At 48.4% G+C, this 18,143-nt stretch overlaps 1 protein-coding gene across 2 annotated transcripts in view; it reads right to left on the minus strand.

Moving 5' to 3' along the window:
* Window positions 1–18,143, minus strand: part of atp10a (ATPase phospholipid transporting 10A) — an 86,190-nt gene that overhangs the window by 6,412 nt on the left and 61,635 nt on the right. Inside the window, exons 9-19 of one of the 2 annotated variants that reach the window (XM_058403192.1) lie at window positions 17,465–17,659; window positions 15,918–16,467; window positions 13,055–13,158; window positions 12,077–12,203; window positions 11,037–11,221; window positions 10,187–10,541; window positions 7,825–7,901; window positions 6,579–6,704; window positions 5,419–5,619; window positions 4,361–4,441; window positions 4,174–4,278 (exon numbers count right to left, since the gene is read on the minus strand). In XM_058403192.1, the coding sequence (XP_058259175.1) occupies window positions 4,174–4,278; window positions 4,361–4,441; window positions 5,419–5,619; window positions 6,579–6,704; window positions 7,825–7,901; window positions 10,187–10,541; window positions 11,037–11,221; window positions 12,077–12,203; window positions 13,055–13,158; window positions 15,918–16,467; window positions 17,465–17,659 (2,106 nt within the window). The remainder of the gene's footprint in view (window positions 1–4,173; window positions 4,279–4,360; window positions 4,442–5,418; window positions 5,620–6,578; window positions 6,705–7,824; window positions 7,902–10,186; window positions 10,542–11,036; window positions 11,222–12,076; window positions 12,204–13,054; window positions 13,159–15,917; window positions 16,468–17,464; window positions 17,660–18,143) is intronic. The other variant, XM_058403193.1, reaches the window with a different exon arrangement.

The following is an 18,143-nucleotide window of genomic DNA, read 5'->3' on the forward strand; positions in this document are numbered from 1 at the left end:
CCTGCTCCCAACACCCTGCCCCCTACACACTACACCCTGCTCCCAACACACTGCCCCCTACACACTACACCCTGCTCCCAACACACTACACCCTGCTCCCAACACCCTGCTCCCAACACCCTGCCCCCTACACACTACACGCTGCTCCCAACACCCTGCCCCCTACACACTACACACTACACCCTGCTCCCTACACACTACACCCTGCTCCCTACACACTACACCCTGCTCCCTACACACTACACCCTGCTCCCAACACCCTGCCCCCTACACACTACACCCTGCCCCCTACACACTACACCCTGCTCCCAACACACTACACCCTGCTCCCAACACCCTGCCCCCAACACCCTGCCCCCTACACACTACACCCTGCTCCCAACACCCTGCCCCCTACACACTACACCCTGCCCCCAACACCCTGCCCCCTACACACTACACCCTGCTCCCAACACACTGCCCCCTACACACTACACCCTGCCCCCTACACACTACACCCTGCCCCCTACACACTACACCCTGCCCCCTACACACTACACCCTGCTCCCTACACACTACACCCTGCTCCCAACACACTACACCCTGCTCCCAACACCCTGCCCCCTACACACTACACCCTGCTCCCAACACCCTGCCCCCTACACACTACACCCTGCTCCCAACACACTGCCCCCTACACACTACACCCTGCCCCCTACACACTACACCCTGCCCCCTACACACTACACCCTGCTCCCAACACACTACACCCTGCTCCCAACACACTGCCCCCTACACACTACACCCTGCCCCCTACACACTACTCCCTGCCCCCTACACACTACACCCTGCTCCCAACACACTGCCCCCTACACACTACACCCTGCTCCCAACAGACTACACCCTGCCCCCTACACACTACACCCTGCTCCCAACACCCTGCCCCCTACACACTACACCCTGCCCCCTACACACTACACCCTGCCCCCTACACACTACACCCTGCTCCCAACACACTACACCCTGCTCCCAACACCCTGCCCCCTACACACTACACCCTGCCCCCTACACACTACACCCTGCTCCCAACACCCTGCCCCCTACACACTACACCCTGCTCCCAACACACTGCCCCCTACACACTACACCCTGCCCCCTACACACTACACCCTGCACCATACACCCTGCCCCCTACACACTACACCCTGCTCCCAACACACTACACCCCGCCCCCTACACACTACACCCTGCCCCCTACACACTACACCCTGCCCCAACACCCTGCCCCCTACACACTACACCCTGCTCCCAACACCCTGCCCCCTACACACTACACCCTGCCCCCTACACACTACACCCTGCCCCCTACACACTACACCCTGCTCCCTACACCCTGCCCCCTACACACCACACACTGCCCCCTGCTCCCAACACCCTGCCCCCTACACACTACACCCTGCTCCCAACACCCTGCCCCCTACACACTACACCCTGCTCCCAACACCCTGCCCCCTACACACTACACCCTGCCCCCTACACACTACACCCTGCCCCCTACACACTACACCCTGCTCCCTACACCCTGCCCCCTACACACTACACCCTGCCCCCTACACACTACACCCTGCCCCCTACACACTACACCCTGCCCCCTACACACTACACCCTGCTCCCAACACCCTGCCCCCTACACACTACACCCTGCTCCCAACACCCTGCCCCCTACACACTACACCCTGCCCCCTACACACTACACCCTGCACCATACACCCTGCCCCCTACACACTACACCCTGCTCCCAACACACTACACCCTGCTCCCAACACACTACACCCTGCCCCCTACACACTACACCCTGCCCCCAACACCCTGCCCCCAACACCCTGCCCCCTACACACTACACCCTGCTCCCAGCACCCTGCCCCCTACACACTACACCCTGCTCCCCACACACTACACCCTCCCCCCTACACACTACACCCTGCTCCCTACACCCTGCCCCCTACCCACTACACCCTGCCCCCTACACACTACACCCTGCACCATACACCCTGCCCCCTACACACTACACCCTGCTCCCAACACACTACACCCTGCTCCCTACACACTACACCCTGCCCCCTACACACTCCACCCTGCCCCCTACACACTAAACCCTGCCCCCTACACACTACACCCTGCCCCCTACACACTACACCCTGCTCCCAACACACTACACCCTGCTCCCAACACCCTGCCCCCTACACACTACACCCTGCTCCCAACACCCTGCCCCCTACACACTACACCCTGCTCCCAATACACTACACCCTGCTCCCAACACACTACACCCTGCTCCCTACACACTACACCCTGCCCCCTACACACTACACCCTGCCCCCTACACACTACACCCTGCCCCCAACACCCTGCTCCCTACACACTACACCCTGCTCCCAACACCCTGCTCCCTACACACTACACCCTGCTCCCAACACCCTGCCCCCTACACACTACACCCTGCTCCCAACACCCTGCCCCCTACACACTACACCCTGCCCCCTACACACTACACCCTGCCCCCTACACACTACACCCTGCCCCCTACACACTACACCCTGCCCCCTACACCCTGAACCCTGCTCCCTACACAATATGCCCTGCTCCCTATACACTACACACTGCTCCCTGCTCCCTACACCCTGCCCCCTACACACTGCACCCTGCCCCCTACACACTACACCCTGCCCCCTACACACTGCACCCTGCCCCCTACACACTGCACCCTGCCCCCTACACACTGCACCCTGCTCCCAACACCCTGCCCCCTACACACTACACCCTGCCCCCTACACACTACACCCTGCTCCCAACACCCTGCCCCCTACACACTACACCCTGCCCCCTACACACTACACCCTGCTCCCAACACCCTGCCCCCTACACACTACACCCTGCCCCCTACACACTACACCCTGCTCCCAACACCCTGCCCCCTACACACTACACCCTGCCCCCTACACACTACACCCTGCTCCCAACACCCTGCCCCCTACACACTACACCCTGCCCCCTACACACTACACCCTGCTCCCAACACCCTGCCCCCTACACACTACACCCTGCTCCCAACACACTACACCCTGCTCCCAACACCCTGCCCCCTACACACTACACCCTGCTCCCAACACACTACACCCTGCTCCCAACACCCTGCCCCCTACACACTACAGCCTGCTCCCAACACCCTACACACTACACCCTGCACCATACACCCTGCCCCCTACACACTACACCCTGCTCCCAACACACTACACCCTGCCCCCTACACACTACACCCTGCTCCCAACACACTACACCCTGCCCCCTACACACTACACCATGCTCCCTACACACTATATCCTGCACCCTACACCCTACACCCTGAACCCTGCTCCCTACACAATATGCCCTGCTCCCTATACACTACACACTGCACCCTGAATCCTGTTCCCTGTGTGCAATTTTTTCTACACAAACTTTCCTTCATTTATCTTCAGCAGTCTCTTTATCCTGGTCAGAGCCGCAGTCTGTAGATTCGGAGTCTGAGGAATGCTGAGTATGATGCAGAAATACAAGATGGGATCCAAGCCCATGACACACGCGCGCACACGCACACGCACGCACACATGCACGCACACACGCACACATACGCACGCACACATACGCACGCACACGCAGCTCTGAAGGTTATTTAGAGTCTACACCTACATGTTCTGGGTGGTTGTAGAAATCTGCTACAGCTTTACTGCAACACTGAAAACCCACACAGATTGTAAGAGAGACCTAGAAATGTAAAGAAGAGGAAAAGGAAGGAAGGAATGGGGGGAAAGATAGGAAGAAAGAAAGAGAAGAAAAAGAAAGATCAAGAGGGAAAGGAAAAGGAGAAAGAAGAAAAAGATCAAGAGTGAAAGAAAAAACTAAAAAGTAAGAGAAAACTAAGAAAGGAGGGATGAAAAAGAGGGAGAGAAAAAAGGAAGGAGTTAAATATTGTAAAGAGTAAAACATTAGCAGAGTGAAGAGACAGCAGGAGGAAGTGAAGGTTCCTAGCTTTCTGAAGAGGTTCTATAGAGAACCCGGAGGAAGTGGCAGTGCAGTAGGGTTCTCTGTAGAAGGAGAACCCTCTTCTGTAGTGTTGTAGGTGTTGGTGCGAGTTCTCCACAGGGGTTTCCTCACCCAGGTTTTGGTTTCGATGCCAAGCTGCAGCAGGATGGTGAAGAGTGCCAGCGTGGTGATGGGTGTGCCCCACGTGAACAGATCCACGTCTGAGTCAGCGTACGCCTGTGACATCATCAACAAACAACTTCAGCAAACAACAACAACAAGATTTATTATTGTTTATTAAAGAAAAACTGAGACTCACAAAGTAAGGGATAAAAAAACAGATGAGACTTTGGTAGAAGGCATCGATCATATTCATCCAGAACATGTAGGGCTTATACTCCTGAAAAAACACACACATGAAATCAAACAACAAGCGGAGAAAGAAAGAAAAACAAACTACAAAACAAATAAAGCAATAAACAAATAAACAATAATCAAGAAAGAAAAACAAAAAAAGTGTTGTATAATGTTGTTACGGTGTCACAGTGTTGATGGGAGAGAGGGGAACTGGGAGAGAGGGGGAAACCAGGAGAGAAAGGGGAACTGGGGGGGGGGCTGCTAGGGGGCAACTGGGAGAGAGAGGGGACCTCACTTCCATATTATTTACAGAAAGTAAATCAGCCAGTCAGCAGTGTGAGGATGCTGTAGTGTGAAGACAGCATTTCCTTCGTGTAGTGAGGCCTAAACAGGGAAATGTCTCGTACCGCCACTTTAATACATCATCTCATGATTAAGAGAAAAAAAACAAAGTGAACAGAAAGAGATTTCTGGAATGATGGAGTTTTTAATCCAGCTGAGTCATGCACACGCAGCAGAACCCCAGCTTTATACTCTTCATCTGTTTTTAAAAAATAAATTCATTCAGGACAGCAGCTACTTCTCCACAGCTGAGCTCCAGGATGTTCTCTGTGATGATGAACGCTCCCTCAGGACTCAGACGCTTTCCTCTCCGGCTCGCATGGAGACCACACGCTGACCAGCTGCTGCTTTCAGCCTCCAGCGACAATTTATTACAGTAAACATGTTCATGACACACCACGTAACTGACTTCCCAAAACAACAACAACAACAACAACAACTGCTTCCAGACGCTGAAAATCAGTGGGCAAAAACCCAAACTGCACTTCATCTGCAGTAACACAGATGGACAGAGAGATGGACAGAGAGATGGACAGATGGTCTGCAGCTACTTAGCGTCCCACTTTCATGCTGTATCCTTGTATAATCTCCATTAGTTTAGAATAAACACAGACCTTACAGATTAAACTCCCAGCTTCAGAGCTTTCTTTCTGCCGCAGTGCTGAAAGCGTAGCATACCTCCGAGTTCTGTCCGCTCGTGTAGAGCTGCGGCAGCTCCTGCAACGTCTCCGCGGAAACGTCTTTGTCCAGCGTGGCGGTGATGAGCTGTGGGAACGCCGAGAACATCAGGTTGAAGAAGATCAGATACCACTGATCGATCATGGCCGAGCCGGAGAAGCCGCAGTAGAACTGATACCAGAAAATGAGAGCCACAAACATCTGAGCAAAGGACAAATAAAAGATATTTCAGGACCAGAAACAGAACTTCAGTGAAGTCTTCAGCTGATTATACAGACATCACACAGACACGGGGACCAGACCTCATCATTAATAACAGAGCGAACACCGCGTAACACAAACACTTCACTGCACTGACTGCAAAATCTCTATATAATCCCCCTGAATGGGTAGCCACATTAAAGCGGCAGTGTGTAACTTTAGCATTAAAGAACTGACAGCTAATTTGGAGCAGGCAAGATTTCATGGGTTATGCTACATCTTTGAGCTCAATGGAATGTTCTGTTACTGTTAAGTTTTACAGCATCCTCTAAACGCTGTAGCATTCATTTAATTAAATTTGATCTGAAATCAGCCTGAAATGAAAAGAGAACATTCAGGAAAATGTTTAGCTAGTTAGCGCCAGTTCACACCAGACCCTGAGACCCAGAGCTAGTTAGCAAACACCAGACCTGTGAGCTAATTAGCTAAGACCAGGCTTGTGAGCTAGCTAGCTAACACCATGCCTGGTATTCTTAGATATCTTCATAGTATTTCTGATGCACAGAACCTTCATGTAGCTTTAGCTCTGTGTGTTAGCTGGGAAAAGGCTAAACCAGTCACTGAGGTAAACAGAGCAAGCTTGCTAACGCTTGACTGCTAGCTCAGATTAGAGACACAAGCACCTCCTGGCTAAAATGATTTAAATGTTCCAGCAGATCTTTTAAATCTTTTAAATCTTTTGTTATAGTTCCATGTTTGGCTAAAGCGCTAACCCTAGCTAGCTAGCAGCTGCTAGTATAATCAAGACTGTTCAGTAAGTAGCTAGCTGAACTCTGCTAATATTTAACGATGGCTAAACATGCACGCGTAGTATTCTGTAGCTTATTTAAAACTCTAGAGGAATATTGATTTCAGATGAACATGGAGCGGGATTCAGAGGATGTGGAACGGTTCCTCACAGCGTTTTTGTAGAAGAAGTAGAGGATCATGTTGGCCAGACGAGAGTAGCACCAGTGTCCATGAACCAGGAGGAGCTTCTGCAGGTACTGAAAACGAGGAAGAGCGAAATCACTGGCCATCACCGCCTGTGGACACACCCAGAGAAGATCAGTGAGGAGCATGTGTACACACACACGGCACTGGCCAAAACCGCCTGTGGACACACCCAGAGAAAATCAGTGAGGAGCACACACACACACACACACACACACACGTTATACACAGTTTTTTTCTGTAATAATGAGCGAAATTGAGCCTCAGAGTGTGTGTGTGTGTGGATCCATTGGCGTGTTCAAACACTCCGGGGTTCTACAGGATTAAACGGAGATCAGGGTTTAATGAAGAAAAGCTTGTTAATCATCGACTCTGTGCTCAGTGGAGAAGGAGGAAGTGCAGAAGCTCCAAAATATTCAGAATTCATCAGGAACCACTTCATTTAACTGGCTGAAGAAGGAGGTGTGGAGCAGATGTGCTGACTCCTCCCACACCAAGACAGCCCCTCCCATACCAAAACAGCCCCTCCCCCACCAAAACAGCCCCTCCTCTTCTCATACCCCTGCATCCCCCACCTGCAGGGTTAATTGGTGCAGTTACTCATTTATGTAAATGTTTGCCGCTCTGTTCAGGACACGTCCTCTGGCACAGACACAGTGAGGAGACATCAGTTACAGAACCCAGAGTTACAGAACCCACAGGTTACAGAACCCAGAGTTACAGAACCAGACATACAGAACCCACAGGTTACAGAACCCAGAGTTACAGAACCCACAGGTTAAAGAACCCAGAGTTGAAGAATCCACAGGTTATAGAACCCAAAGTTACAGAACCCACAGGTTAAAGAACCCAGAGTTGAAGAATCCACAGGTTATAGAACCCAAAGTTACAGAACCCACAGGTTATAGAACCCAGAGTTAAAGAACCCACAGGTTACAGAACCCTGAGTTACAGAACCCACAGGCTACAAAACCCAGAGTTAAAGAACCCACAGGTTAAAGGTCCCAGAGTTACAGAACCCACAGGACCGAGTGAAAAGTGTGATGTTTGAAGGTTAAAGTATAAGAAGGTTTATGGTGTAAAATGTAAAGTGCAGAATATAAAGTATTAAATGTTAAGTTTGAAGTGAAAACACAACAGAAATTAAACAGAACTAAAGTGCAGCTCTAAAGAGTTCCTGCTTTACTGAAGATCTCTCAGGTCTGCTCTCACCTGCATGCCTTCCTGCCCCGAGATGCCCACACCAACATCTGCCACCTGGATCATACTGACATCATTAGCCCCGTCACCTAGGAGAGAGGGGGAAGGGGGAGGGAGCAAGAGGAAGAGAGAGCGAGGGAAGAAGGAGAGTGAGAGAGAGAGAGGGATACAGAGAGAGTGAGGGAGGGAGGGAGGGAGAGAGGGAGAGAGAGAGAGGGATACAGAGAGAGTGAGTGAGGGAGGGAGGGAGAGAGGGAGGGAGAGAGAGAGTTACATTAGAACTAAAGGAAGTGAAAAACATATGATGTGCTTCCACTACAGGAACCTTTCCAGGAACCAGAGGAAATGCAGATAATTCTACTTCCTGCGAGGGCGGAGCTTGCTGTACGTGAGACGTGAGACAAAACAACAATTTCCTAAAGCGCAAAAAACATTCTGTAGGAATAATAAAGTTAAAATGCTAATTCTGATCATCTCCAGCTGCTTCTGTTTAGTTTGTGATGTCACAATATTTACGACCCAATCATGTCCGATATGCAAATGATCAGAGCCTGAGCGCTAAACAAGCTAGCTACATAATTAGCGTTACTGATGCACAAAAGTTGTTGTCATAGTAACACTGATGTTTGATGACGTAACCCGAGACTTGTCCGTACATCCACCTGACTAACGTGAGCTAGTTTACTAGCAGCTTTAACTGACTAGGACGTTTTTAATTAGCTTATTAATGCATATTCATGTGTGCTAGTTTTTCCACTGCGGTGTAAACGCAGTGCTAAGTGTTATTGTTGCTAAGTGTTATTTCTTTTTCATTGAGTGTTAGTTGATATTTTTCCCTCACTTTCGTGAGGCTGTAATTCCATCTGAAAACAAGCCCATGAAAGTGTACAGGAAGTAAAACACAAAACAAACCTGCAGCTTAGCCACTGAATTAGCACTGCAAAACAATAACAACCCAAACGTGAGCACAGGTTAAATCAGGACAATGAAACAATTGCTGTTTACGCCACGCCACCAAAGCTATTCACACAGCCGCCGTTTGAAGTCCAGGCCAAGCGATTGTTCCTCAGATCACCAAATAAACCGCCGTGTGTCGCGAGATTACAGGAAAATAATCAGCAACGGTGAGGTGTGATGAAGCCGAGTTACTGATACTTCCTCTTCACAGCAGCGTGAAGGCACTGGACCGCTCCACAGCGCTGACCCTGTCCACACCCGAGCCTGACCTCTACACTCGTTAACTGTCCACACTCACACACTGCACCCCGGGGGGAGGAGGTCTGGACCTTCGCTAATGTTTTTACATTAGCATTTTAATATTACAACATTAGCATGCACGGCATTAACCGGAGCATGATATTAAAAACCTTATTAACAAAACTGACCAGAAAGAACATCTAGATCCTGCAGTGACCTCTCATCATCTCTCTCTCTCTCATCATCATCTCTCTCTATCTCTCTCTCTCACAGAGCGTCTCTCTCTGTCTCTCTCTCTCATCATCTCTCTCTCTCTCTCACAGCGTGTCTCTCTCTCTCTCACACAGAGCGTCTCTCTCTCTCATCATCTCTCTCTCTCTCTCTCTCTCTCTTTCCATCTGGGTAATTAGCGGTGGTGTATGGGAGTGTGTAGTGAGTTGAGTGATCACGCAGCATGGCTCTGTGGAACTTTGCACAGATTGGGCTCCAGATTTCATGTAGAAGAAATTGTGAGGAGGGAGACTGGGCTGCTGCAGTGATTAACATTAATATGTCTGTTTTTTGGAGATTGTGAATCATGGCAAATCAGCTGGAAAATCAAGAGGAATTTAACATTCTAGTAATGAATAAAGTAGGATTTGAGGGGGATGAGGTTGAGGGTGGAGATGGGATGTGGATGGGAATGAGAATGGGGATGAGGATAAGGGTGTGGATGAGGATGAGGGTGGGGATGGGGATGAGGGTGGGGATGGGGATGAGGGTGTGGATGAGGATGAGGGTGGGGATGGGGATGAGGATGGGGATGAGGGTGGGGATGAGGATGAGGATGGAGATGGGTATAAAGAAGAGGATGGAATGGGATGAGGGTGGGGATGAGGGTGGGGATGAGGATGGGGATGGGGATAGGGATAGGGATAGGGATGAGGATGAGAATGGGAGTTGGGATGGGTATAAAGAAGAGGATGGAATGGGATGGGATGAGGATGGGGATGAGATGAGGATGGGGTGAGGGTTGTGATGAGGATGGGGATGTAGGTGAGATGGAATGAACTTAGCTGGATGGTGATGGAATGGGATTGGAAGGAGATAGAGATGAGGATGAGGTATGGAGATGGGGATAGAATGGGAATGGGATAGACTGGGATGGGAGGAGTCAGTGTATAGTGTAAAAGCTCACCTATGGCCAGGGTCATGACCCTGAGCTTGTTGCGCACCAGTTTGACCACCATGCTCTTCTGCAGCGGTGTGGAGCGACAGCACAGGACAGACCTGCAGCTCCGAGCCACAGCCAGGAACTTATCCTCCAGACTCTTATCCAGAGCGTAGGCCAGAGTGCGGCCGTCAATCACCAGACCCAACCGGTGCACCAGGAACGGGCCTGATGGGGTGGAGCCAGAGCTCGGAGACAGGAAGTGAACGCTGGTGTAGTCCTGCTGGACAAGACGAGTCGCCTGAGGGTCAGATGAGGAACTGCACAGGAACTTAGCCTGGATGTAGTGCAAGCTTTCATCAAGAAGAACAGCACAGGCCTCCTGAGGAGCGCGCGCGCGCACACACACACACACACACACACACACACAGGTTTGTTCTTCTGAAAACACAGTGTCAGACAGTAGGGGACGCTAATCATTCACTTCCTGATTTAAATAAATTAACATATCCGAATAAACGGTCAGCTCCTTGTTTCTCATCAGTCTGACCTACGGGACGTTGGGTTTCTGCTTCTGAGTAAAATTATTTCTAACACACACACGCACGCACACGTGCACACGCACGCACACACGCACGCACACACATGCACGCACACGCACGCACACACATGCACGCACACACATGCACGCACACACATGCACGCACACACACGCACGCGCGCGCGCACACGCACACACGCGCGCACACACGCACGCACACGCGCGCACACGCACACACACACACACACGTGCACACGCACGCACACACACCTGCACACGCGCGCACACGCACACACACACGCGTGCACACACACCTGCACACGCGCGTACACACACCTGCGAGTCGGCGTTGAGCGTGATGATTTCCTCCTCGGGGTCGAGCAGTTTGCAGGCGTAGGCGATGTTGATGGCCGTTTCCTGTTTGTCGCCGGTCAGAACCCAGATCTGCAGCCCGGCCGTCCTCAGAGCAGCGATGGTCTCCGGTACGCCGTCCTGCAGCCGGTCCTCGATCCCCGTTGCCCCTGACAACCAGAATAAACAACTTTAATTACAAATTTTTAAATCAGTTAAAAAACTGAAAAATTTGTGACAGAATTGCGATTCTAAAAAATGTTTTCATTTAGCGGTATTAGCTAAGCTACCTAACACAGCCACATAACAGAGTAGGCTAATTAGCAATTAGCTAACTAACCTAATAGCTAATACTAACTGCTGTAAGTTAACTTGGCTAAGTTCTGAACTCTGAAACTAAAGCTAACATTTGATAAACTGAACTATTCCACTATATAACCTAGCAAGCAAAACTGCTAGTAAAGTAGCTAACTATTAACCTAGCCATTACACCATGTAAACCAGTTGCAATGGTTGGTAGCATGCTAGATAGCATTAGTCCAGCTGGTGTTCTGTGTAAACCAGCAGTCGAATGAACATTTTACTGGAAATCTGTAGACAAAACAACAGTAGCAAGCAAGCTAACATAAGCTAGCTTAAATAGCCAGGGTGCTTCACTGTTCTGTGTAAAATAGAAGCCAAGATGTGCAAAGTAGCAGTCAGGGTCACTAGCAAGCTAGCTAACATTAAGCTACCATTACACTGTTTAAACCAGCTGTTAGGGTAACTAGCAAGCTAGCTAGCATTAGCATTATTACAATATTGTGTAAATAAGACATTTAACTAGCGTTAGCAAAATACTTTATTTGCTCAGTGACGGTTTCTGGAGTTCTTTAGCTTATGTGGATGAAGTCACAGTTTCCATGGAAACAGAGATGAGGTGCATCTGTTAGTAACTAGCTAATGTTAGCCTCAATCCAGCATTGCAGCATGCAGTAATAAGTATTTGTTAGCGATTAAAGCGGCGATGTGCGAGTGTTTCTGACCTAAGAGATGCAGATCGGTCTCCAGTCGTAGCGCAGAATCGAACAGCAGCTCCTCTCGGCCCTGGATGGCCGTCTCGGCCTCTAGGTGGCGCCGCAGCCAGCAGGCGTACTCTTCTTTACTGAGGACCTGAAGCACAAATCCAGCGTCACGTTATTCACACAGTCCGTCTCCATCACAGCTAACACACACCTTCACACACAGTCCATCTCCATCACAGCTAACACACACCTTCACACACAGTCCGTCTCCATCACAGCTAACACACACCTTCACACACAGTCCGTCTCCATCACAGCTAACACACACCTTCACACACAGTCCGTCTCCATCACAGCTAACACACACCTTCACACAGTCCGTCTCCATCACAGCTAACACACACCTTCACACACAGTCCGCCTCCATCACAGCTAACACACACCTTCACACAGTCCGTCTCCATCACAGCTAACACACACCTTCACACACACATGCTCATTCTCTCTCTCTTTCTCTCTCTCTCCCCCCTCTCTCTCTGTTTCTTCATTTCTCCCCCCCCTTCCTTTCTTCCTTCATTTCTTTCTTTCTCTCGCTCGCTCTCCCTCTCTTTTTTCTTGTTCTCTCTCTCTCTCTCTCTCTCTCTCTCCATAATTATGATAATAATTATGATCTCTTTGATGCTACATGACTATTAGACACATTAAACTTTTTCATGCTGCATTCTTGGCCTTCATTAATAAATAAATAAATAAATTCTGGAAGTTAGATGGCAAGTGAAAGGTGTGAGAAAGCGTTTAGAAACACGGCAAGTTGTGGAAAAAATGCTGAAAAACACCAGCACCAGGAGGTCCGTCTGAGTGTGAATGTGATTTAACGGTTAAAGCAGGAAGAGAGAGAGAGAGACGGGGAGAGAGAGTGAGATGGAGAGACAGAGAGAGAGAGACAGAGAGAGAGAGAGAGAGAGAGAGAGAGAGGAGATGGAGAGAGAAAGATCTTACCTTCTTGGCGATGCAGAGGGTTCGGAGGCCGTCGACGGCGTACAGGTTCAGGTAGTTCTGTGTCTTGTACAGAATTTTGCGCTGACGTTTGCCTTTGGAGTCTTCTGGAACGGAGAAGTGACTTTAAAGACAATTCGGTAACATGATTTTACACAATAATAAACAAATAAATAAACAATAACTGATATTTAAACACGATGAAGAAAAAAATCCTCTAATTCAGGGACAGGAGGCAGAGCTAGCTGAGGCTATGCAAAGTGGGTGTGGCAAATATGCAAATGAGACGTGAACTGATACGGAGACAGAAAAACATTCGATTATTTTTGTTTATCTTAAAACTGAGTCATTTTATATTTAGAGAATAAACACATTTATTATTTTTAGTCAACATGAGTGCGACATTTCAGTTACTGCTAACATTGAAACCATGGCAAGAGACACGTCCACTAATGTGCAGCCAAATAAATAAATGAAAACATGCAAAACAGAGAGAGAGAGATAGACAGACAGATGGATGTACAGATAGATAAATAGAGAGATAGACAGACTGAAGAGCAGCTCATGTTGACGGAGTGCTCTGGGTAAATAAATATCTAAATATAAACGTTATAAAATGATTTGTAAATGGTGTATCCAGAGCCCCGCCCCCCAACCAATCATATACCTCTCTTATTTACTCTTTTTTTTTTAATGCATTGGTAACTTGACTGGACAGAAGTTTCTTGGGGAAAGTTTGTGCTCGCGTCCCCGTGCTCCCAGTCTGCGGTGTCTGGTGGAGCTGGCGATGGTTTTAAAGGTCGACATGTGAGCCTCATAAAGTGTTTCTTATCCCCTGCATCCTGACAGGAAACCCACACCAGAGTGGAGTGAGATTATCACTCAGAACACAGCCAAGAGTGGGCGAAAGCGCCAAACCTCGCCTCGCCTGCCTGCCTGCCTGCCCCCCCCGTGATTCATCAGCAGGCTGCACGGTGTCGGCTTGCCAGCGCTACATGTTTTCAGCTCGGCGCGCCGCCACCTGCTTCCTACGGCCACACGACAGACGGAGACGATTTCATCTCTGGCGGCCGGCTAAACCACTGTTGTTTTTATATTACTGCGAATAGACATGGTGCAGAGAAGCCAAAATTATTTCTTCATTTCCAGCAGCTGAGGAGGAGCCAGAAAAGTCGAAATAAATATATACATCCTGTTTACATGACACAAGTGCAGCAGCGGGGCATTTCCTATAAAGCACGGCATTTTTAACTAGCCTCAGATGCTAAAGCAGTGTAACGGCCTGAGAACATTATCTCCACACCTGCGTCAGCATTAAACACAGCAGGCCTCATGAATATGCATCAGTATGCAAATGAGCTAACAAGCTGCACCGTGTCAGGCTCGGAGTCTCGGATTACTTCGGCATTTCGTCACAGATTTATTTAACAGCAGCAGATCGGTCAACGTTACCATGACTACCACGATGTTCTTCAATGAATTCTGTTAAGTTAGCTAGCGAGCTAGAATGGAGCTAGCTTCTGTGGAAAAGAAACTTCCGGGTGTTGACATCCTCAAATAATTTGCATATCAGACGTGATCTGTTCAACTTAAATTACGTTACCATGGCAATGGTCACTGACATAAAAAAATATTCAGCTAGCTAGAACAGAACAGCTTCTGGAGCTAAGTGAACTTTAGGTACCATGATGTCGTTCTCCAGGCTAATCAACTGCATGTCACACATGATTGGTTCAAAGCTGTGACATCACATGAAGTACATGCCAAGCCCCACCCCCTTAATCAGCTCTAAGAGGAATTTACTCATTTAAACGTCACGCTTTAAAGGACAGATTGCAGAGTTTAGAAACATTGTTATGACGTCAGACTGCATCTGTAAGCCACGGCTCTGTTAGTCAGCAACACGAGGCTCAGGTTGAGCTAGAAAAAAGGCAGCCATGTTTGTTTTTCCAGTTGAACATGGAGGCCAGGTCTGTACAGTGTTGTAATTTGTTCACACACTTCAAAGGAGACGCGAGGCTGCCACTTCCTGTCACGTGTGTGACCGCTGGCCTGGTCTGCGTTTCCTTCATCATCCCCTGAATGGAGTCTTTGTAGAGTCTGAAGCTGCTGAGCCCCGAGCTCCACCCAGAGGCGGTCACATGACCTTCTCTCGCTCTCTCGTTTTCAGCCACGTCAGCTTTCCAGCTCTATATTCTCCTTTCACATAGAATTCAGTGCTGGAACCTTGACATATTGCAGGTTTTGTTGAGGTTTGAGTTTCAATTTCACCTGAGAAAGTGAAGCATCGTGTTCTGATGTGGGAGGAGCAGAAGAAAAAGGGGGCGTGGCTTTCTGCTCCAGAGAATTTTAACCATAAAGTGTAAAAATAGTAATAAGACCAAATAATCCTGGTGTTTATATTGTAGGGATTTGGAGACGATTATTTTTAAAGCACAATTCTAGGGACTTAATTTTAAAAGGACCACCAATCACTAATCACCACTGTTCCTATCGTCCAATCACCACTTTTCCTATCGTCCAATCACCACTGTTCCTATCGTCCAATTACCATTATAACTATCGTCCAATCACCACTGTTGCTATCGTCCAATCACCATTATACCTATCGTCCAATCACCACTGTTCCTATCGTCCAATCACCATTATACCTATCGTCCAATCACCACTGTTCCTATCGTCCAATCACCATTATACCTACCGCCCAATCACCACTGTTCCAATCGTCCAATCACCATTATACCCATCATCCAATCACCCCTGTCTCTATTGTCCAATCACCATTATACCTATCGTCCAATCACCACTGTTCCTACCAACCAATCGCAGTATTTTTCAACAGAAAGCGGTCGTTCTGCTCTCGTACCTTTTGCAGGTGGTCTGATGAGCTCCATGATGACGGAGTCGGCTCCTTTGGTGTAGACGGTGATCTGCTCGGTCAGCGGATGTCGCACCACCACAGACATGCGTTTACGTGTGGAGTCGAACCCCAGAGTGTGCAGCAGCTCGAAGCTCAGCTTGCCCACATGCGGCAGCTCCACGGTCACCTGATCCGCCAGTCGGCCCACCAGAGCGCAGTTGTAGGCTCGGGCGGCGTACACCAGAGCCGCTTCGTCTGGAGACTCCGCTTCGTAACGCAGCTCACCTTCATCCCGAGAGGAAGCCTTGGCAGGGTCGTGTCCTAGAGGGGCGGGGCTGAAGGCCTGCTGCAGACGCCCCTCGTCCAGCTTAGCCAGCGCGCTCTCGGCCGACGGAGAGGACAGAAAGCTGGAGGTGGCACGTTGAGACAAGGAACGGTTGGTGGACAGACTGGACGAGCTGCTGTTGTTGGACCCTGAGGTCAGGCGACTCGGTGTGAAGCGCTTGATAAAGTCCTCGATGGTCTTCACCGGAGATTTCAGCTCAAAACGACGCACCTGAAAAAAAAAAATCAAAATGAGATGAAGATCATTGGTCAGTTCTGGCCCTGGACCCGAGTCTGATCTCACTGCAGATAAAATATACATTTTATTAATAAAAAAAAAATTTAACTTGCTTCCTTGTGCTTAAAGCATTATTATGTTCAGGTTATTATGCTTGTTTCACTGGCAATGCTTTTTTTAAATATATAGTAAATAACATAATATTCATATAATTTGTGTTAATTTTTATTACACAATTTTTATTTCCAGTGGAAAATTTTAACATGGAAAAAATAAATAAATAAATAAATAAAATATATAATATAGTATTGTGTCAATTTTTACTATTACTGATAATAATAATAATAATAATAATAATAATAATAATAAGGATTCAAATATAATGTAATTTAAAATGCCCTGGATAAAATATCTGATAAAAAATAAACAAATCACACATGAACCACACAAATATCTAAGTTTTTTTTAACTAAAATAAAACTAGAAAAATCTGAGAAATGATGGATTATTTTTGTTAAATTTAAAAAAAAAAATTTTTAATCATCAAATGTTATATTTCAGCCAAATTACAGAACCCGCTGCTGATTTATCCGTCTTTTTCCGCTTCATGAGAGCCAGACTTTTTCAGTTAAAGTGTTAAAACAAAATAAAACTCAGAGATTCCTGTGCTGTCTCTAAACCAAGCCAAGGAGCCAAGGAGCTGTGTGTGTGAGAGATCCATGCGCTGAAGGCCACACCCATGAAGAACTTGGCAGCGATTGGCTCCAGATAACGGACTACTGCGGTTTATCTGCAGCTCACACACTCCCTGGCTAACATCTCTCCCACTGCCAGCTCCTCGGAAGGATTTCTAAATAAACTCGGAAGACGTGTCGTGTCTGATCTGGGCGGCGCTCTCGGACATGAGGGGTCAGAGAGAGATTGGATCAGGAGCAGCTGCCACACCTCCAGCAGAAATGTGCAGCAGATCAGGATGAAGACACGGACTCACCTTCTGGCGCGGCTGATTGGGTGAGGACACCACCACCGTGTTGCAGATGGTGAGAGCGATGAAGAAGTCGAAGACGTCACACAGGTCAGGAGGAATCTGGTTCAGAGGCTGACTGTGGAAGCGCATGAACTCCATCTGACCGCCGCACTCGTTCACCTTGTCCATCAGCTGAGGGTCCGGAGTGATGTCCTTCTCCTACAGAGGCGTAAACACCGCCCGTTACCACAGAACATTCCGGAACAAACACCTTTTTCTTTTTCTACACTTCCTGTGTTGGTTAACTAGCTTATCATTTGCCTGGGTCATAAGCAAGGCCAGAATCGGTGTACTTCCTGTTTTTCCTGGTTGCCTAGCAACCGTGTTCCAGCACTTATTGTAAACTCCACCTCAAATTCAAACAGAGTCTCAGGAGAACAGCTAACTTCCCACATATTCGTCAAGTCCGATAATTTATTCATGTTTTTTATTGCACTAGCAAGCTTATTCTAGGAGCCATTTTTTCAGTTGCTTAGCAACAGCGTTAAACCTTACCCACAGTATTTTGAACTGAATTCATGCTAGCGTGCTAAAGTCCCATATTTCCCATTCACAAACATTTTCCTCAGACATTTACTCTAAAATCACTCACAACACTTAGCACTGAATGCTAACAGGAAAGTATGACTGTTCCTGTCTGACT

The sequence above is a fragment of the Hemibagrus wyckioides genome, linkage group LG11, assembly GCF_019097595.1.
Source record: "Hemibagrus wyckioides isolate EC202008001 linkage group LG11, SWU_Hwy_1.0, whole genome shotgun sequence".
Lineage (NCBI taxonomy): Eukaryota > Metazoa > Chordata > Actinopteri > Siluriformes > Bagridae > Hemibagrus > Hemibagrus wyckioides.